The following is a 22,932-nucleotide window of genomic DNA, read 5'->3' on the forward strand; positions in this document are numbered from 1 at the left end:
CAACTGTTCCCATGAAGGAAGGCAAGGTCCGTCCAATCTTGGACCCCAAGGCTCTAAACCACTTTGTGAGGGTTCAGAAATTCAGAGTGAAGTCTTTTTGCACAGTAGTGGCATCCCTTCCTCAAGGGGATTTTCTGGTTTCTATCGATATCAAGGACGATTACCTTCAGATCCCAACATATGTCGGGCACCAGCGTTTCTTCACTTTGCCGTAGGGGAGGAGCACTATCAATTTGTGGCGTTACCCTTGGGTTTCGCCTCAGCTCCTCTGGTGTTCACAAAAGTGTTGGCCCTGGTGTTAGCCATGCTCAGGCAGAGGGGGATTGCGGTACTGGGGTACCTGGATGATCTCCTTCTGCGAGCAGTTCCTGTCTGTCCAACAGACCGGTTTGGACATCATTGTGCGAACTCTGCAAGAGTTCGGCTGGATGCTGAATATTCAGGATCCTCTGGCAGGCGCCGCAGACGCTCTGGTGGCCCCTTAGGGTCAGTATCGTCTAATATATGCCTTTCCTCTGCTACAGATTCTGCCGAGACTTCTGCGCAGAATCGAGGCAGAAGGGATTCCAGTCATTCTGGTGGCCCCAGACTGGCCTCTACGGTCTGGTAAGAATGGTAGCCGATGCCCCTTGGCGACTCCCTCTCAGAGAAGATCTTTTGTCTCAGGGACCAATCTTCCATCCTGCTTTACGGTCACTGGCTTTAACGGCTTGGCTATTGAAAGCCATGTACTGAAGGACAGAGGGTTGCCTGACTCGATAATTCCTACTCTGTTAAAAGCTAGAATATCTGCTTCTAGAAAGATTTATTGCGTTTGGAAGGCGTACATTAATTGGTGTGAATCTCTGGGGGTTTCCCTCCGTTCCTTTTCTGTGTCACGTCTGCTGGAGTTTCTACAAAGAGGTGTAGATCAGCGTTTGGCCCTGGGAACCATCAAGGGTCAGACTTCAGCTTCGTCAATTTGTTTCCAACGCCCGTTTGCCATTAATTCCTTGGTTCACACCTTTGTGCAGGGGGTTCTCCATCTGGCTCCTTATCAATACCCACCATTGCCGCCTCATCAGTGGCCATAGAGCAGCATATTAGTGCCCATCAGTGCAGCATATCAGTGCAGCCTTATGTCACTGGATTAGTAAGATTACTCCTTTCTTTCAAGATTTGTTGACTTGTGTTTGCTGCCACTGATTGTAATCATAGGATTATTTCACTTATTTGTATAAAGAATAGGAAGTCCTTGGTCATTGTATAAATAAGTGAAATAATCAGTGGCAGCGAACACAAGTCCAAATATCTTATAAGATTGGAGTAATCTTACAAATCCAGTGACATATTACGATAGCAGATATGAGGTGAGCAAGTCCAAAATATTAATGAAATCGTATAGAATTAAAAGTCTTAATTGTATATGATGCAATTCAATGTATATGATGCAATTCAATATGCTCGCTCAAGGACAAGGATTTTTAAAGAAATTAAATTATATTATTGACATTATGCCTGCCATACCTGGGGGTGGGGGAGGGTAGGCGGAGCATTAGGCTGCAGTGCCACACTTATTAGCATTGGCGGCCGTCGGGCCAGTTGAAAGAAGTATAGTCGGTGGCCTGCGGTCTGTCCGAATGTTCTGACCGGCCGGTATTATCATACTGGCAGGTAGCAGTGTGACCGCTTTATTAGGGTGCCAGACTGATTTGCCTTCGGGACTTTGCCCTCCGGCCCAATTCGCCCCATAAGACTGGCACTATACTAAAAGTGTAGCGCAAGCCGGCGGGGGGACCCTTTTTTGTGCGGGAGGCGGAAGGAGGCTGTTTTTTTTTTTTCTTCTCTGTGGGGTGCATCTTTTTTGCTGCCCCCCCCAAAGTGCCGCCCTAGGCCTGGGCCTTGTTGGCCTAGGCCAAGAATATAGCACTGCTTTCAGCCTGTACCAACATCCCCTACATAAATTAATCAACGATAAGAGAATAAGCATATGGTGACTTCTATTGAGGTTTTATAGGTACATAACTTCTAAAACAAAATCAGCAAATTATATCAACTCCATTTCAACCAATGTAAGAAAACATTAGATCTGTATGGCCTTAGAGGACCAGTTACTCTTCAGACCTCCTGAAATGTTTCTCTGGAGCTCCTAAAAACATCAAGGATGCTACAGCTGGCAAAACCACTGGTTTTCCCCAGTGGAAGAAGCCTGATGAACACACTGCATAGTCCTCTTTCTCTGTTAAAGTGACTGTATAAAGGCTAAATTAAAAAAAAAAAAAAAGCATTACAAATAAGTTTATATTTATCTGCTATGTGCAATGGTTTTGCACAAAGTAGCCTCGATCATCTTCTTCTCGGGTCCCCTGCTAGCACTCCTGGATCTCTCTCTTCTTGGTGTGCCACCATAGGAATCCGCTTCCAATGGTGGCACACCTGCGGGCTCGACACAGCAGGGCTCAGGCCAGCCCCAGCTTTCTCCTCACAGGCTGCAATTGATGGCAGTGGGAGCCAATGTAGAGAGATGGCAGCTGTGCTGCTCTTGGGCACAGTGATGGACTGAAAACGGGCTCACGTAAGTATTTAGGGGGGCTTGAGAGGGAACAAAACATGAGCGTTTTTTTTTTTTTTTCTTTTACCTTAATGTAGAGAATGCAATAAGGTAAAACACCTCTAGGCTTTACAGCCACTTTAAAGGCTATTAAGTTCACCTTTTAGGAAAAAAAATAATAAATGCACATTTTTGAAAGGGGAAAAAAAGTGAATCCCCCCCCCCCCCCCCCTGGAAAATAGTCGGGAAGTCGGAGCACTGTCTCTTTATATCATAAAGTGCATAAATATCAAAAATACATCATTGAATCAATAACTATATGATCAATTCATCAAATGGGTGCATCTTCCAAGATGAGAAAATGCAAACTGTGTACTGTCTCTTTAAATGCAAAAATGCATACAATATTTCCCTAATTCATCACCAAAATTCATATACATTAATGTGCTCATAAAGTGAAATAGATAAAGTGCAATGTTCAATGAATACACAAAAAAATAGAATTAAGAAAGAAAAAAAATTCCAAAGTTCATCACCTTTTTTAACAAGTTCTGCAAACATAAATTCCACCAGGAAATATTTGAAATATCCCACCACCTGTAGAAGCACTCCTTACCAGAATGATCGTATCTCTGAGTTGTAGGAGGTCTATCTACCAGGAAGAGATCCAAACGGCAACAACCTGGGGGCAATCTTGCATCAAGGATCCACCTCTAGTAGTCACTAGCTGGTCTAATGTAATGGCTCCAGCAAGTTCACAAAAACTGCAGTGAAATCACCAAAAGAAACACAAAAACTCCATGACCAAGATCACAGATTGCATAGATTTTTAATCAATGGTTATTCTCACAAAGTGAGACATAGACAGACATTACACAAAAAACATGGCACCGCTGCAGTGTCCAGCATACGCAATGACATCACAGATAAGCTCGTCTGACCGGTTTTATGTCTTCAGGGGAGCGCAGCATGATCACAGCATTTTTTTCCCCTACAGGAGCCTGCAATACATTGCACTCATGATCAGTGGATTGCGTGTGCTTTGTCAGGCTCATGCACATTCTCTCTACAACTTTCTGCCCGTACCCCTGTATGAGCTTTCAGTTTGAAAGTTGGAGGAAGAGTAAATGGACTAGGAGCACGCGCTGATCAATCCATTTATAGTTCATTGAGAACTACAAGTCCATCAGCCACAGTGGTAGATGGCACTTATAGTTTTCCCATTCACAGATCCCTGGAAATGAATCACGCCTCTGTGTGGACAGGGCCCCACACAGCCATACTGATTTTACATGTGACAGTGGCTGCATGGGGGAGGATCCACCACCTGATGTCACAGGGGAAGGGGAGCAGGAGCTGGAATGTGTTAAATGTTACCCCCTATATATGGGTGTAACATATCCCTAAGGTAAGCGTATGCTTTAAGAAATGTCTTTAGTTTTTTTAACTGACTTCTGGGAACATCAGGGATATTTACCTTCATATGTCCATCTTGCCATTGTATCAAGGATTCCTACACTTTTCTGTGGGGCACTGGACTACCAGTTTGTGGCCCTGGCTTTCAGCCTTTCATCTGCACCTTTGGTGTTCACAAAGGGTGCTGGCTCTTAAACTAGCCATGCTGTATTCTCCTTGCATCCTAATTGTGGAATATTTAGACAACCTACTGTTGAGGGGATAGTCAGCATAGGCTCTTTTGGACAGTGTAAAAATTGACCTGAGGGACAGGGACATCTGAGTCTGTAATTCCTACAGTGCTAAAATCTAGAACATCTACTTCTTGCAAGGACATGGACATAAAAGGCATACTCCAATTGTTGTGAACCAAATGCTTTTTAATTTCTCCATGGAAAATGTATTTTTTTTCCCCACAGCTGGGTTGGGACTAGCGTCTGGCTCTCTCAGCGCTATCATGGGTCAAGTTTCAGCCCTTTCTATTCTGTACCAGACTATTGGCCTCCTATTCTCTATGTGCTTCGGAAACCAGCGTTTGAACCAGTTACAGACATTCTTGTCTGTAGTCTCATTTACAAGGTGGTGTTTTCCTTTAACTATCACCTTGTCGAGTGTCTGAACAAAGAGCCTTATTCTGCAAGGAACCCTTTTTGGTTTTGCATCGGGACAAGTTGGTGTCGAGACCCTGAACTTCCTTCTTGCGTTAAATAGTTTTTGCTCCTCATCTCAACTACGATATTGTCCTTCCTTCCCTCGATCTGGCTTTAGTTCACCAAAAGGAAAATTCCCCTGCTTGCTCAGGATATGGTGTGGATTTTGAGTCTATTCTTTCACAGAGAGGTATTCCCTTTTTGTGATCCCTAATGGGACCTTATAAGGCCTCATGTACGCTCTCCTGTATGTTTTCCTATCTGTCCATGTACACTGAGAGGTTTAAAGTCGTTTAGAGGCAGTTGAGTTTAGTGGCATTTTTTTTAAAGCAAAAAAAATGCTTTTAGATGGAAGTTTATCAGCATTTGAAACGCAAATGCTTGTAACAGCATGTAAACGCGTCTAAACGCACTATCTCTCGTTTATAAGCGTTTTGTTTATAGGTGTTTTCAATGGGGATACATTTTTGACCATTTTACAATGTAAAAACGCTTCTAAACGCAAACATCACTAAAACACGCATAAACGCGGCATATAAACATTGCAATCTGTCGGTTACTAGCTGTCAAGTTCCAGCGTTCAGGAGAGGTTTTCAAACGTCCTGTGTACATGAAGCCTAAGGGTGCACCAGCTTCTGGTTCAACCATCTCTAAGTGGGCCAGATAGGCCATCCTACAAGCTTAAGGTCACAAGGATTGGGTTCCACTGTTCCCCGCTAAGGCTCGCTCTACCTTGGGGTTTTTTTCATCAAGCATTTGTTTCCTAGATTTGCAAGGCTGGTCTTCTGTTTGCACGCACGTTTTACCAGGTGGATGTTGTAACCTTCTCAGAAGCCTCAGGTGTAGGTTCTTACGCAATGCTTTGAGCTGCATGCATTCCTACCCCTCAGTTGACATCTTGAAGGCTTAAAGCGATTGTAATGTCTAGTTTTTTTTTTTCTTATAAAAATAACAAACCTGTTGCAACTGATTTGCACAAAGCAGCCTGGAACCTCCACTTCTTGGGTGCCTTGCTGGAACTCCTGGCCCCTCTCTCCTGTTCAGTGCCCCCACAGCAAGCAGCTTGCTATGGGGGGCAGCCAAGCTGAGTCACAGCTTCCTGTGTCCATTCAGATACAGAAGCCCGGCCCGGGCCCACCCCCTCTCTCCTGATTGGCTAGCTGACTTTGACAGTAGCGGCAGCCAATGGCTCCACTGCCGTGTCTCAGCCAATCAGGAGAGAGAATCTCGAATGGCTAAGTCACTCATGGACATCGCTGGACAGAAAGGGATCTCAGGTAAGTATTAGGGGGCTGCTGTACACAGAACGTTTTTATCTTCATGCATAGAATGTATTAGGAAATAAAACCTTCTGACTTTACAACCATATTAAGACTTCCTGTGTCCCTCAATAGTTGTTCGAGAAAATAGGTTATTTATACTTACTGTAAAATCTTTTTCGTAGAGTCCATTGAGGGACACAGATCTCACTCTTTTGTTTATGATCATGTTGGAAGTGGGAAGGGTTGCCCTGGGCTGTTCTATAGTTTTTTTTGTTTGCCAATGTCAGATTCTTCTGTAGGCGGCATTATAACCTTAAGGTTTAAGATTTCCTTTGTCCTTCACAGGACTCCCTAGAAAAGTTTTTTTACGGTGAGTACAAAAATTGTATATTCCTCTGCCCTTATCTCCTTCTGCCCTTATCATTTGTCCTTTTAGACCAGTGGTCCTTAACTCCGGTCCTCGGGGGCCACTAACAGGCCAGGTTTGCAAGATAACTAAATTACATCACAGGTGATCTCATTTGCTGCTCAGTGATTGCAGTATTCTAGTCTTCATTTCCCCAAGGTAATACTTAAAATCTGGCCTGTTAGTGGGCCTTGAGGACCACTGTTTTACACCACTTGTCTACACTCAGTGGGTAGGGGCTCATCCGTAAAACCCTTTCCTGTACCGCTCAGATTTGGCATTCCTGCTAAATGGCCCCCACAGTTATGCCACTTTGAAGGGTGAGCTTAGTGTTCCCTGAGAAAAGAGTTAAGCTGCCTACAGGTTTTTCTCCATGGATTAGGGTGGGGGTTGTTTCCTTCTCCCATCTGGTTGGATAAATACATAACTGGGACCTCTGACGACTAAAAATCAGCCCCCCTATGCACGTCAACCTCTGCCTGCTTGCCAAAAATCTGTTACTAATTCAGTCCGTGGGTCTCACGCAGGCCTCTCTGACCACAGGTGGACCTTCCCTTTGTAGCTTATGGCTCCTCTGGGGGATGAGTTGTAATTTAAAGCATGTGTCTGAATAAGGCTTGGCCAGAGCAAGCTGCAAAGATGATGAGTTTGTTTATTACACATACGTTTTCAATGCCTAGAAGGTGAGCTTCACACAGAAGCACAGGCTACAGCAGTGCTCAGCATTGCAAGTGTTGGGTTGTGTTTATTGCATGTTTTTACAGATATAGGGGTTGTCCATGAGTTATTTTCTCCCCAGGGTGGATCATTGTTCTTTTAGTACTGTTTGACTGTAAATTCTATTCAAAGCCAAAGTTTGTTTTTCTGATAAAGTAGCATAGGTAAAATGTTTCTAAAGCCTGAAGGTTTTTTTTTGTTTTTTTTATTTAACCTTTTATGCATCACCCCTCCAGTGTGCAGCTCCCCGGTCCCTGCTGAACCGGCAGAGTTTTGAACTGTGTATGAATGGCCTAAGTCTGTTGTTTTTCTAAAAGCATTGGCTGTCCAGCAGAGCATTTATAGTTTACATGGATGAGACAAACCACTTAGTGTGTTACCCTAAAAAAAAAAAAAAAAAATTAGATCCTGTTCCTTTACCCACTTCTGGAATGGAAGGTTTTACCCCCTTAATGACCAGGCTTATTTTTGCTATACGGCCACGCGTTAATTTAACTGACAATTGCACACTCGTGCAAAGCTACCCAAAAAAAATGTATGTCCTTTTTCTCTTTCGTTCATTGACGGACACAGCTCCTTATTTTCTTGGCAGTTGGGTAATGCTGTTCACTGTGGCTGATTCGGCACTTAGGCCGGTACCTGCTATTGCCCTGGTGTCGTAAACTCTGACATAGTGGGCTAAACTTTTACGCCGGGACCTGGGAGGGGAAACTGCTTCCCCCTGCCTTTGCGGAGCTGGCAAATCAGTTGGACCAGGTGCTACAGTTTATATGTGATGCCTCTTTGATGCAGCTCCTTTTGATTTCTAGGCTGTCTGTATCGGCAGTGGTCCTTCAGCCTATTATCTGTCTGAAATGCTGGTCTGCGACCAGACTTCTAAAAAGGCCTTATTTGATTGTAAGGGATCGCCTGTTTGGAGCTTCCTTGGATGACCTCATTAAGAGTCCCACGGGGGGGGGGGGGGGGGGAGAGTACTCTTCTTCCGCAGGCTACCAAGGGCAAGGAGCTTGGTCGTAGACGTGGGCCATTCTTCTTGGCTCATAAGAGGCCTGTTCGTCCCTCAGGGTCTCAAGACAAGGGATCTAAGCCCCTCAGGGCCTCCACTGGGGGTTCCAAGAGGACCTGGTCTGGCAAGTCACGAGTGGGCTCTTCCAGGCCTGCAGACATGGCTTCCTCTGCATGAAGGGGCGCTCTCATCCATATCTGGGGTGGGGGGACATCTTAGCTGGTTTCTGATGCCGTGGACCTCCCTGGTACGGGACAAGAGGGTCCACAAAGTCGTTCGGTCCAGCTACAAGATCGAGTTTCGGTCTTATTCTCCGGAAAGGTTCTTCTCTTCCAACCTGCGCTTGTTCCAGATCGCTTATAGGGTTTCTTTGGGACAGTGCAAGACTTGTTACTTCATGGGGTGATTGTTCCGGTTCCGACTTGGGAAAGTTCTCAGGGGTTTTTATTCATCTCCTTACGGTTCCCAGGAAGGTAGGCAAGGTGCATCCAATTCTGGACCTCAAGGCGCTAAACTGCCTTGTGCGGGTACAGAATTTCCGAATAGTGTCCTTGTGCACGATAGTGGCGTCCCTACATCAGGGGGATTTTCTTTCCCCTATCGGCATCAAGGACGCCTACCTTTACATTCCAATATGTGCCAGTCACCAGCGCCCCCTCCGCTTTGCTGTGGGCAAGGAGCATTATCAGTTTGTAGAGCTACCCTTCGGTTTCGCCTCCACTCATCGGGTCTTCACAAAACTGTTGGCCCGGTGCTAGCATTGTTGCATCAGTGGGGGATCGCAATACTGGGGTACCTGGATGATCTTCTGTGAGCGGAGTCTCCGACTACTCTGATGGAGAACTTGGAGATTACTCTGAGGGAGTTTGGTTGTATTCTGAACCTTCAGAAGTCTGCTCTGGTTCTGTCCACAAAACTGGACTATCTGGGTCTGACTCTGGACTCGGCCTAAGCCAGAGTGTTTCTTCCTCTGGAAAAAGTCCATCAGCTTCTGTTGTCCAGCAGATGGTCATCCCTCTGGGCTTGCATGAGGGTGCTGGACCTGTTGGTGTCTACCTTCAAGGGGGTTCCGTTTGCACAGTTCTACATGGGATCTCGGCAAAAAGATGGGAGAAGAATCTACAGTCTCTAGAGGAGGTGGCTTAGGTCTCCGGCATTTCGACAGGGAAAAATTTCTCCCCCTATACTGAACCGCTGTCACTACGGATACCAGTCTGTCCGGGTGGGGAGGTGTCCTCGCCACAGATTGTGCTCAGAGGGTCTGGATTTTGGAAGAGTCCAGACTGCCAAACAATGTACTGGAACTTAGAGCGATGAGACTTTGTCTGGATCAATGGACAATTTGTCTTCAGGGGTGTCCGTTACGAGTTAAATCGGACAATGCCACGGCCGTGGCCTATGTCAAGGGGGCACAAGCAGTGTCCTGGCTGCTCGGGAAGTAGCCGGCATTCTAAGGTGGGCAGAACGATTGTTCCAGTCCTCTCTGCTGTACACTTTCCATGGAAGGTTCAGAGGTTTGTGACACGGTCTCTGGATCCTTTGACTGAAGCCACAGACACATTAGTGGCTCCTCTGAGTCTTTCCAACTCTAAAACTGCTGCCAAGACTCCTGTGCAGCATCAAGGCTGAAGGGATTACGGTCATTCTAGTGGCTCCAGACTGGCCTCGCTGGTCTTGGTATGCCGATCTGGTATGGCTGGTCGACGATGCTCTTTCTCTCAGGGAAGATCTGCTGTCCCAAGGGCTAATCTTCCATCCTGCTTTACAGTCGCTGGTTTTAACAGCTTGACTGTTGAAAGCCAGGGGCTGAAGTATAGAGGTTTGTCTGAATCGGTGACTCCTACGCTGTTAAAAGCTAGAAACTCTACCTCTAGGAAGATCTACCATCTTACTTGAAAGAATTACATTGCGTGGTGTGAGTCTCTTGGGGTTATCCCTCGCTCCTTTTTGGTGGCTCGGATCTTGGCTTCCCTCCAACGAGGGGTTTAGCAGCGCCTGGCCTTGAGTACAATCAAGGGCCAGGTTTCGACCTTGGCATTTTTCTTTCAACATTCATTGGCCACACATTCCTTGGTGCGCTCCTTTATCCGACACTTGGCTCCTCCAGTGCGGTCTTCGTTGCCTCCGTGGGATCTCAATTTGGTGCTCTCTGTTCTTCAGAAGCCTCCCTTTTAAAGTCTTTGGGAGGTTCCACTGTTTATGTTGTCCCAGAAGGTGGCCTTTTTGTTGGCTATTACGTCTGCGTGCAGGATGTCGGAGCTGACGTCTTTTGTCTTGTTGTCCACCTTACCTGGTGGTTCACAGAGATGAGGTGGTTTTTCGTCCTTGTCCGTCGTTCCTTCCAAAGCTCATCTCCGATTTCCATTTGAATGGAGACATTGTGTTGCCTTCCCTATGTCCCAGGCCAAAACATCCTAAGGAAATTGCTTTGCATTCCCTGGATGTTGTTCAGGCAATCAGGGTGTACCTGGCAGCTACATAGTCTTTTCCTAAGTCAGACTCGCTATTTATACTCACCAATGGACCTCTAAAAGGGTTGGCTGCATCTGCTGCGACCATTTCCAGATGGATCAGAGAGACGGTGATTCAGGCCTATTCAATTAAGGGTCCAGTTTCTCCTTTCCCTGTTAACCACTTAACGTCTAGCCACGTAGACCTACGTCGGCTGACTTTAAGGGGTTATACCGATGATGCCTCTAGCTAGAGGCATCATCCCGGTACCGTAGTTTGAAGCCGACGGTCGGCTTTCCGTCGGTAACGACCAATGCGGCTCGGGAGCCGCTCGATCGTTACCCGGGGGGCGGGAGGGGACGTTCCCCCCCCCCCCCTTCCGCCACCTTCCATGGCTTCGCTCGGGGCTCCCGTCCCACCGGACGGAAGAGATCTACAATCAACTGCCGGACTGGGAGACAGGCTGGATAATCTAGATCCAATGGTCACTTTTGTCTGGCCAGTGGGTGCACGCAGACCTCCGCTCCATACTAGGTTGGCCGCGACATAGCCCCACTGGACAGGGCTGAACCGCGAGTTAAGCGCTTTATGCATACAAATGTGTCTCGGCCAGAGTCGCAGAGTTCCTCCTGGCTCACAGCCCCCCTTTCCGATGGCGAGGGGTTCTGTCTGGAGCGATGCCTGCCTGGTTCCTGGTATGGTAAGTAGCTAGCCCCCTCTCCCCCTGGAGGATTTTGGGGTGGACGTGGGCCCCCGGGATTCCCCTCTGTCCCGTCAGGCAGCCGCCTTCATCTGTCCCCCCATCCTACCCCCCCTCCACTTATGCTGGGGCTGTGTGAGTGGTCTTGTCCACGTCTGGGGTGGGGGCAGGGCACTATGCTGGCAATAGGGGCGGGGTGTGCGCCGCTGGCAACCGGACAATCGACTGTGCGAGAGGTTGAACCTGGTGGGGGGTTCCTGCCTGGTCCCCTGGAAGCCTCTTGGTGCCGCCATTTTGCTGTAGCCTGTGTGCTTAATGCACATCTGCCATGGTTGTGTAGTCCGGCGGCCATTTTGCAGTGGTTTACCATTGAAAATTGTGGCGGTCATGACTGTGGAGCCCTGTGGGTGGCGATTTTGGCGGTGGAAGCCCCTCCTCATCCCCTGGTTCTGACTCCTAGATCTTTTCACTTCATGATCACCTGATGGAGTGCAGATTATCCTGGTGGCTGCAGGTGCCTGTTTCTGCTGGGTGGTGAGTCTGGTGGGGTCCTCTTCCCTCTCTGCTGGGGATTGCTTGGTGCTTTGTGCCTGGCAACCAGGTGGTGCTGCCAGCGCTGTGGGGGTTGTCCCTTTGCAATGTGTTACACTTTTTGTGGGGTCCCCCTGGTGACTCATGGAGTCTTTGGAGCACATCTCCCCACCTGATCCCATCTCTGTGGCTGCGGGGCCCTCCAGGTCCAATCCATCTATCGATACACTGGCAGCGGTCCTGGAGTCCTGTGTGTCCTGGGTGGAGGGGGCTTTCTGGTGACGGGCTAGCAAAAAGTGCCCCCGCCTTCCCCTGTCTCATCAGATCCTGAATCTGATTTAGCTGCCGTGGACGTTGCACCCTGCTGAGTCTGCAACCATGCGCCCGGAATCCTCAGATAGTGAGGATGATTCCTCCACATTTGCAACGGCGCACGAGAAGGTGCTGGTGGAAGCACTGATTGTATCTGTGTGTGAGACCTTAAAATGGAGGACGCAACTGCAGCTGCGATGGAGGCGCAGGTTCTCTTTGGGACTCGCAAGACATCCAGAGCAGTAAAGGTGTTTCCTTTCCCCGCCTGTTTTGACAGAATTGTCGCTAAAGAGTGGGGATGATCAAAGCGTCCCCTTGAGGTCCCGAAGCGATTTGCTTGGCGATACCCCTATGAGGAGTACCTTCTTAAAAAGTGGACTGTTCCACCGGTAGTAGAACCTCCGGTTTCCAGATTGAACAAGGCAATCATGATTCCGAGTGAGGAGTTCCCCCGGCCTTTAAGGACCCGGCTGACAGGAAGGCAGAGGCTGTGGCCCGCAATATGTACACTCTGGCTGGTTCGGCACTAAGGCCGATATTCACCATTGCCCTGGTGTTGCAAGCTCTTGACTTAGTGGGCTAAGCTTTTACGCTGTGACCTGGAGGAAGAACAGCTCCCCCTTGTCTTTGCTGAGCTGGCGGACAAGGTGGTCCAGGGGCTGCTGTTTATCTGCGATGCCTCTTTGAATGCGGCTCCCCTAGTGGCTCGGTCTGTGGAGGAATGCGGCGCCGCACCGGAAGTGACGAGAGGGGCCGGTGCAGGCGCATTCTGGGACAAGAAGACGCGGAAGAGGACGCAGAAGAGGATCGCACTGGCTTCAGCTGCCCACAACAGAGATGGCAACGCTGGAGAAGAAATTTTAAAAGTGAGTATTTCTTCTTGTAGGTAAGTGCGAACCGGGACAGATCAGAGGCTAGCCATTGTGGAATGTACTAGCCCTGACTGTCCCGGGGGTATGTTCACTGAAAAAAAGTTTTCGTGCCCGGAACTCCGCTTTAAGAAGATCAGGAGCTGTTCGTCAATGAACATCAGAGAAATGGATTTTACGGTAAGTCAAAAATCACATTTTTTGTTTTCATAATTTTAGGCCAATATGTATTCTGCTACATATTTTTGGTAAAAAAAAAATCCCAATAGTGTATAATGATTGGTTTGCGCAAAAGTTATCACATCTACAAACTAGGGGAAAGATTTATGTCATTTTGGGATACTCAGCACCTCCCCCTGCAGATATCCGAGATCGGGAGAGGAGACCAGCTGGCAGTCACGTGAGCGACGAGAGGCGCTCCTAAATAAGGTAATATACAGCATATTTTTATAAATTACATTGGGGAGCTTCATTTTATCTAATAGAGGGATCTAAAAAAAAGAAAGTGGCTTAACAACCCCTTTAACACTGGCAGGGGTGATTAACCACTTCCGGACCACCCGCCACAGTTATACATCGCTACTTTGATGTTAAATACTGGAGTTATGGCAGCAGATAGCTGCCATAAGCCTGGTAATTTTTTTACTGGGCTGGCGGTCCTCTTTCTCAAAAAAGTTGCCCAAGTGTTAGATTCGCCAAGGGAGAGGTGCAAGTCGCGCCCACATATGCAAACGGTGTTCAAACCACACGTGAGGTATCGCCGCGATCGTTAGAGCGAGAGCAATAATTCTAGCCCTAGACTTCCTCTGTAAATCTAAACTACTAACCTGTAGAAATGTTTAACCACTTAAGCCGCGGAAGATTTTACCCCCTTCCTGACCAGGGCCTATTTTGCGATTCGGCACTGCGTTGCTTTAACAGACAATTGCGCGGTCGTGCGACACTGTACCTAAACAAATTTCACATCCTTTTTTTCCCACAAACAGAGCTTTCTTTTGGTGGTATTTGATCACCTGTGCGATTTTTTGATCATGCGCTATAAACAAATAAAGAGCGTCAATTTTGTAAAAGTAACACTATTTTTCACATTTTTTTATATGAAATTCCCCCCCAAAAAAATGTAAAAATCAAACTTTTTTAACATTTTAGGCCAATTTGTTTTAAGCTACATATGTTTGGTAAAAAAATCAGCAAAAAGCGTATTTTGATTGGTTTGCACAAAAGTTATTGCGTTTACTAACTAAGGGAAAGATTTTTGTCTTTTTTTTTTTTTTTTTTAACGAGTAATGGCGGCGATCTGCGATTTTTTTTTTTTTTTTTTTTCCCTGCGGGACTGCAACATTGCGGCGGACAGATCGGACCCTTGACTGACATTTTTTTACACTTTTGGGGTTACCAGTGAGATTACTACAGTAATCAGTGCTATACATATGCACTGTTACTGTAAAAATGACACTGTGAGGGAAGAGGTTAACTTTATTTGAGAGGGAGGGGTTAAGTGTGTCCCTGGGGGCGTGTTTCTAACTGTGATTGGATGTGGCTACTTGTGTAAGAACAGATATCAACGGTCCTACATACTAGAACCGTATGAACTTCATTCTTACACAGGGGAGAATGACAGACGGCTGTGTTTACATTAGCCGCCTGCCTTTCTCCCGCTTTAACGGACGATCGTGAGTGCCCGGCGGACATCAGGTCCACCGGTCACACGCGCGGGGGGGTCCGTGAGCGGGAGCTGGAGCGCGCCTCCGGCTGCGCGCGCTCGCTCCCCAGAGCCTCACAGGCTAGCGACGTAGACCTACGTCGCTTTGCCTGTGAGGGGCTCAATGCCGACGTAGATCTACGTTAGGCAAGTGGTTAAAGCATTGCCTATGAAAATTTTTATGTACCATTGTTTGTCGCCATTCCACGCGCGTGCGCAATTTTGAAGCATGACATGTTTGGTATCAATTTACCCGGAGTAACATTATCTTTCACATTCTAGAAAAAAATTGGCTAACTTTTGGGTTTCTTTTTTTTTTTTTTTTAAATGCAGTGAAATGTATTTCTTCCAAAACAATTGTGTTTGAAAGACTGCTGCGTGACAGAAAATATTGCAATAACCGCCATTTTATTCTCCAGAGTCTTTGCTAGAAAAATATATATAATGTTTGTGGGATTTAAGTAATTTTCTAGCAAAAAATACTGATTGTAAATTGTATACAAGTGTCAGAAATGGGCCTGGTCCTTAAGTGGTTACATTTAGATTTTATTTATTCATGCAAAACCTTTATCCCAAAAGGGAAAAAAAGTTTTCTGTAATTCCATATAAAGTGTCCACTGGCATTTGGCATAAGTATAAGGTATTTAAATCTGCTAGTACATTTAACATTATTCGTTCCAAACGAAGGGAAGTGAGGGGGAAAAAAGGTAAAGTTTGGGTGATCGTGAGGGAGAACATTACAAGGAGGTAGAAAAATACTGTAAGCAACCATTTGATGAAAAATAGTTACAAGACCATTGGGTGGTGAATGTGTGTGGAAAAATTTGGAGAATAAAGCTATCATTTAGTGTCACTTCAATGCTGAACTCCAGGCAGGTATATAAGACCCACTTTAATTCAGCTCTGTGTTCATTAAACCCCTTCCCGCCGACGGAACACAAATATGTGGCCTTGGCTTCAAGGGGTTGTGCCGGGGTGATGCCTGCAGCTAGAGGAATCACCACAGTACCGCTTTTTAGAGCCGACAGGTTGGCTTTCTTGTAATAACAACCGATGTGGTTAATCAGCAGCTCGGCTGTTATTTCGAGCAGAGGGAGGGGACGGTCGCCTTCCGCTGGTTGCCCATGTCTCCCGTCCCGCCCAGGAGACCTGAGTGACCAGCCGGCACGTCCGCCAGCTGGCCAAAGATCCCATCAAAGCCGGAATCGGCTTTTATCAGGTCTATCAGGAAGCGATGTCATGGCATCACTTCAGTTTCTTGCTGCCGGCGCCAGATTTTAAAAAAAGGACAGTATTCAAAACAGCCAAACTTGGTGTTTTGAATGCTTTTAAATGCAAAGGAGGGATTTGCCCTAGCACTGTATTGGCCTCTTGCAATCCCACATACAGCAGCACTCAGACTGAGAGGGGGAACCAACACAAGTAATCAGTCTGTTTTACTGCAGTACAAAGAGCATGCTGATAGGAGGAGAGAGCAAAGTCACAGCAAGATGTGTTCATCATTCTACTGTTTTTCCTTTCACGTTCAAATCACAAGGTGGGGGAAAAAAATTACATGTTACCAAACCGCAACAGAAAAAAATCAGGTCTCTTGCACTGCCAGACAGGGCTGCATTGTGTGATAGAGCTGTGTAAATTTCAGATGTGGATAGATAGAAATTCAAATTCTTTGGCCGGCAAACCTGCTCCCTTGTGGTTTTTGTCTTGTATTTAGAGGCTTGCCTGGAGTTCACCTTTTAAGCCGTGGGTGACATTTTATATTATTTTGACAATAAATGCTATAGTTTCATGCCTATAAATACTATCACAGATTGGTAAAAATATTATTGTGATAGAAATGTCCAATAAGGCTGTTTTCACACGACCGGTTATATGCAGCCATAGGATTCCAGCGGCTCGAATGACCAGGGGCATGTGATTGTCAGCAGCCACTCAACCTATTTAAACGAATAGAGGGCTGACAGCGAAGGCTGCTGTTTGCATGTAGCCACACACAGAACCATTAGCTGTGGTTATGGGCCGTTGTCCGAGCCTGGACCCAGCTGACTGCGGTCATTACAGCCACTAGCATACACCGATGCTTTCCACTGGAATCTGGTGAATGCATGTAACCCTAAAGTTTTTGTTCTAGATTAGGTCATATTGTTAGTACCGAAAACAAAAGCACCAAAAGTTGTGTGCTGAAATGAAACAATCTGCTGCAGATTGTACACTACTTAATATAAAAATAATTGTAAAGAAATAATATTTTAATACATTTTTTTAGATTGCTTATTTTTTACTTTGTGACTTTCATAATACAGATGTGATGTGGAGAGACAGGTTGCTTATAATTCCAATCACTTGGTTCACATATGAAGCCTAGAGCCATACGTGACTCACTAACGCAATACATCTTTCCCCGCTAGTAGTAAGGACATTTAGCTGGAAGGTTGCCTGTGACAGATCTGTGCCGGAGCACACCGTGCAGCCAGGGCTTATTAATGGCTCTTCCAGCAGGGCCGGATGTGCTCCTCGTCAGGTAATTAGCAGAGAGGAGTGGGGAGCTTGAGTATCCGTGAGAACCTCTCTAATGAGCACCAAGCGAGCGCTTACTGACGGCCCTCTAATGGACGTTAGAGACCTGGCTTGTTACTCTGCCCGCAGTCCCCTCCAGAAGTGCTCTGTGGTTTTATTTTCTCTTGTCTTCTAGACTCTTTTCTACTCAAAGCATTCCTGTCTTATTTTTTAAACTATAAATTGTGCGTGTCTTTTTTTTTTTTTTTTTTTGTTTTTTTTTCCCCCTCTCTGCTCCTGTCACTTCTCCATCTGATCCCTTTCTGCGTGTGCTTTTCATTTCCTGCTTCTTGCCTGGTCTCTTGAGTATTTCATGTTGCTGCGCTCTCATTCAGCCACATTCTCGCCTCCTGTCATCCAGACGTGACAATTGCACTCCGTTGGATTCATGTTCCTGTCAGGTCACTGCAAGCATTACACACATTCCCGTGTGTGGGTGCCCATGGGTCCATATCCTCAGCGAGTAGTTGACTAAGGGCTAAATGGGGTTCAGAGTGGCTTGGGGTTATAGTTTATTAAATGTCCTTTCTTTTTCCATGGCGTTTGGTTGGTTTGGGCTCTCTAACTGCTGGTTTAAGAGATCAAATAAATGGTAAAAAATCTTGAATGTGTAAAAAAAGTCAATTTAAACCCCAACAATGAACCTCTCCTTATTGTTCCCTTTTTATTTTGTTAAATATACCATTTTGTTATCTGCTTGACAAGTGGACAAAAAATGTGTTGCTCTTGTCAGAAATCTTATAACTTCCTGTGCTCGCTACCTTTGCTGCACTTTACTTGTTCCCCCCAACTATAATTTGGCCTATATGATTTTTTTTTTTTTTTTAATGGCTTCTGTCAACCACTCTTCAGCTTTCTTCTCAGCTGATGTTCTTTATTAGGGCCTGTTCAAACAATTGTTTGCGGTGTCCTTGCAGTGACTGACGTTCTTCAGTGTGGAGAAAGGCCAGTCATTGCACATGTGTAAATCGGCCCTTAGTAAATTTGGCAAAGTTTTCAGGGGTATTTGCAGGCTAGGTTCTCTTCTGTTTTTGCATAGATACACGTCTGATGGTATATTTTTAATCTTTGAAGAAAAAGTATAGGAAGTTATGGTTGCATTGTAATGTGATGCATTTTTACTGATTATCAGTTAAGAAATGCACATTTAAAGGGATGTTGAGAGCTTTCTTTTCAAAGTGCAGTCTCAAAAACGGGAAAAGAGTGGTTTATGCCATTTAGAAAACAATGCAGCTGTGTTAAGGTCCACTCAATTTACCTTAATTTTGATGTAATCCATTGCTGTCAGAATTCATAGAGCTCCTCATGTGTGAGGGGATTGCTCTGCTTCCTATAACAGATGCTGCCCTTTCTTTCCCTCCTGCTTGTAATATCCACTTTCAAGGTCAGCAGATATTTGACACATACATTACATTGTTTTTTCTTTATGAGCTTAAAGACACAGCCTGCAGTGCTTGTGTTTGGGAATCTCTCTTACATATTTGTATTTGATAATTAGTTACCAGATCAGCAACAAAATTAATTGTTGAGGACTGATGCACTACAGCAATGCTACCTGCAACCACACTGCAGCGAAGTTTCACAGACCTCCTCACGTGTGTGATGGGTGTTTTCCACTGTTATCTTATCTCTTTCTGCTTGATGTATGATTTTAAATGCACCACCCCTGTTATCATAGAAAAGAATCAAGGAGGGAAATTGCCCCCATGTGTTGTTGCCAGCTGTGGTGGTACCTTATAATGACCGGTATATATTGACAGGCCTTTCCAAATCATGTCCAATCAACTGAATTTACCACAAGTGGACTCCAATCAAGTTTCAGAAACCTCTCAAGGATGATCAGTGGAAACAGGATGCGCCTGAGCTCAATTTTGAGTGTAATGGCAAAGGCTGTGAATACTTAAAGTGGAGTTCCACCCTAAAATTATACTAACATCTTCTCGCTCCGGGTCACCTGAAAAACAAATGGATAATCGCAATTTTTTTTTTTTTTTACTTACCTCGTTTAGAAGAAAATATACTTACCTTACTTCCTCTTCCTCCCCTCGGCGGCCACGGCGATTCGTCACTTCCTGGCATGCAATGATTCCTGGGAGCTGAACGTCATTGCTCCCAGGAATCAATGCGCCTGCACCGGCCCCGACGTCAGTTCCGCTGCAGGCGCCGTCATACCTTGCAAAACAGCTGTGCAGGGATGTCGCTGCGGCACCGGAAGTGACGCGGGGCCGGTGCAGTGAATCGTGGGACCGAAGAGGACACAGAAAAGGATCGCGCTGGCTTCAAGCTGCCCACACCTGAGATGGCAGCGCTGGAGAATACATTTTCAAGGTAAGTATTTCTTCTAAAAGGTAAGTGCAACCCGGGACAGATCAGAGGCTATCCATTGTGGAATGCACTAGCCCTGACTGTCCCGGGGGTATTATTATTAAAAAAAACGTTCACTGGGTGGAACTCCGCTTTAAGTTCATATGATTTTGTTTTGTTTTTTATTTTTATTAAATTTGCAAAGTAGGGCTGCAACTAATGATTATTTTTATCATCGGTTATTTGGCTGATTTTTTATTTTGATTAATCGGATAAAATATATATATATATATATATATATATATATATATTTATTTCATAAAGTTAAAAAAAATGACAATTTAGTCTTGAATATATCTATGCAGTAGTAAATACAATTAACCAGCTATATGATGAGAAAAGTTATTTCTGTGCTCAAATCCCAGTAGCTTGTACATGATGTATTTAAACTATCAGGTGCTAAAGGAGTGTGACCACAAATTAACAAAACAAATTCTGGATGAAATATATGTGAATTAAATATCCCGGTTTTTCATTGTATAGTTTGCTGGAAAGGGTGCTCTAAATACTAAAACCGATACCTTTTTTTGCGATTCCATTGACTTCCCATTGAGTTCTGTTAAATGAAGTCGCAAGCTACAATGAAATCAGAAGTCCAAATCGCACTGATCTGCGGCTTTGAAATCATGCTGAAGTAGCGCAATTTCAAAGCCACAGTTGAACTGTTCTTCAGAATTATAAAGAAACAGTAATCATTTTTCATTAGTCTAAAAAAAAAAAAAACTGTCACAATATTAAAAATGGGTATCGGTAATTGATATCGGGGAGAAATTGAGAAAAATTTCAGTACTTGTACTTCCTCTTCTGGGGTGCCCTGTCGGTGCTTCTTGCTCCTCCTGTCCTAAGAGTGCGCTTATAGCAAGCCACAAAGTATGATATAAAGTTCACCTATAAGCAAGGTAAAATAAAACTGCCTTTAGAATTCAAATCACTTCCTTCTCCTTGTCAGGACTACTTGTCCCATGAGGCATTGCTCCTCACACATTCACAAGCTTATTGACATGTATGGAGGGTGTACTGACATGTATGGAGGGTAGGAATGGGCTCAGGCATGTTCAGGATCCCGCCGGGATGCTAACACTGCACACGGCTAATCACAGGCAGTTAAACATTTTTCTGATCAGTAGCTGCACAGATCAGGAAATGTCTCACTGCCTGTGATTAGCGGTGTGCAGTGTCGGCTTCCTGGCAGGATCGGGCAGGTGGGATCCCAAACACACCCAAGTCCATCTCTAATGGAGGGTGTACTGAGCTGTAGGTGCGCTGCACTTTGTATACTGGCATGTATGGAGCTGTAGGTGCGCTGCACTGTGTATACTGACATGTAGGGATGGTGTACTGAGCTGTATTTGTGCTGCACGGCTTATACTGACGTGTATGGAGGGTGTACTGAGCTGTATATGTACTGCACTTTGTATACTGGCATGTATGGAGGGTGTACTGAGCTGTATGTGTGCTTCACGGTATTTCCTGATATGTAAACAAATAATGCATTCTGTATGCAGACTAACTAATGGACTGACCAACTAATTGATTATGAAAATAGTTGAAAACTATTTTCATAATCGATTAGTTGTCAATTAATCGATTAGTTGTTTCAGCCCTATTGCAAAGATTTCAAAGAAACTTCTTTCACGTTGTCATTATGGTGTATTGTTTGTAGAATTTTGAGGAAAATAATGAATTTAATCCATTTTGGAATAAGGCTGTAACATAAAATGTGGAAAAATTCAAGCACAGTGAATACTTTCTGGATGCACTGTAGTCAGGTACCACCAGTAAAATCTGGGTGTAATGTTACATAAATAGTGGTTCTATATTTTTTAATTTTACTTTTTCTTCTTTTTTGTTCAGGAAAGTCAAAATCCAAGGATGAGGGAGACTCTTCTGATGATGATTCTGAGATGAGCAGTGATGAGGAAGGGGAGTATGAGGTGGAGGATGATGAAAGCAGTGACTTAGAAGGTAAGTCACACAATGCTATTGTAGTGGGTTACGTTTTTTCAGCAATCAAGTCTTTACATTTAGTATATTCAGATGTGCACAGCTTTTGTGATCGATGTCTTCTTCATAATAAAGAAGTATATAGATGTGCAGGAGGATTCCAATGTTTGTTTTCCATTCGTCATCTAGATCATAGACCGACAAAAGCAGTACATTTTTAATGCAGCAATGCCCCTTAGTCTGTCACTTCCCTGCTAATTGCGTGCTCTCCCTTATGGGACACCACAGTTTGATGCTGCTCCTCTATGTAATGTTCATAATGGTTGTTAAAGACATAGTTAAACCCCTATTGACTATTATGCATTATATATTTTTTGCTTAAATTTGTTCAAACTCCATATTTGAGTTTTACATGATTGCGCCATGCATGGTGCTGCAGCTGTTTGAGCGGTCTGTCTGAGCGCAATGTCGATGCCAGCTTGTCGTTGGCTACACATAGGATTGTTTTGTATGTGAGTTTTACACTGTAGATATGAATAGGCCAATGAAAGCAGTTAAACTGAATGTGCCGGTGCACTGTCCATCAGAACTTCAGCTCATACTGCAGTAGGAGCAAGTGTTCTAGGTTGGCTACGTGCCTTAGTATGGGTCTGTAAAAGAGCAGCATTATTACCCTAGACAGGAAGTTTCAGAGAGGGCTCATACTAGCAGACTCATCAGATATAAAAAAAAGCTTGCAGTGGAAAGGATGAGACTTGCAAGGGTTGGGGGCTACCATTTAAAGAGGAAGTAAACCCTCCTCTACAACTTGTACCTATAGGTAAGCCTATGATAAGGCTTACCTATAGGTACTGTAAATATCTCCTAAACATGTACCGTTTAGGAGATATTTACCTTACATGCAGCCAGTGACGTCACTGGCGCATGCGCTCTGAAGGAACGGCCGCTCGTGCCGTTCCTTCAGAGTCCCGTGCCGTGACTGTTGGCTCTCGCGCGCGGGAGTGACGTCACCGCGGCTCCGGCCAATCAGATGGCCGGATGCCGCGATCCCGGAAGACGGGCGACTGGACATGTCGCCCGTCATAGAGGTGAGTGAGCGGCACGGCGGGGGCTCGATCTAAGGTAAGTATTGCATAATGAGCTAGTATGCGATGCATACTAGCTCATTATGTCTTTCTCTTGCAGGGTGGAAAAAAAAAAACGAGTTTACAACCTCTTTAACATTTTTGTTTTTTGTACAGGTTAGTGGTAGCTGCTATTAAGTTTCCTGCACCCTGCTAAAGTGTAAAGCTTGGGAAGCATGAGTTGAAAGGGTTAATTCCGTACAGCTGGCCGGTAATGAGCTGTGGAGGCAGTGGGGGACAGAACGCTTTATTGCAGGCCTTGTGTCATTAATCACCAGATACAGGGAGAGTTCGATCTGGCAGGCACGATGCACTACGGCTCCCCCATGTGTACATTTACATAGACCTATGCT

The 22,932-nt window shown here is 45.3% G+C and overlaps 1 protein-coding gene across 1 annotated transcript in view; it reads left to right on the top strand.

Annotated features, from left to right (window-relative positions):
* The window catches only part of NOC2L (NOC2 like nucleolar associated transcriptional repressor), a 262,749-nt gene that overhangs the window by 238,080 nt on the left and 1,737 nt on the right, over positions 1-22,932 (top strand). Inside the window, exon 18 of the mRNA XM_082274336.1 lies at positions 21,366-21,476. Within this exon, the coding sequence (XP_082130462.1) occupies positions 21,366-21,476 (111 nt within the window). The remainder of the gene's footprint in view (positions 1-21,365; positions 21,477-22,932) is intronic.

The sequence above is a fragment of the Pelophylax lessonae genome (genome assembly GCF_965119305.1).
Source record: "Pelophylax lessonae genome assembly, chromosome: 12".
In the NCBI taxonomy this organism is placed as follows: Eukaryota; Metazoa; Chordata; class Amphibia; order Anura; family Ranidae; genus Pelophylax; species Pelophylax lessonae.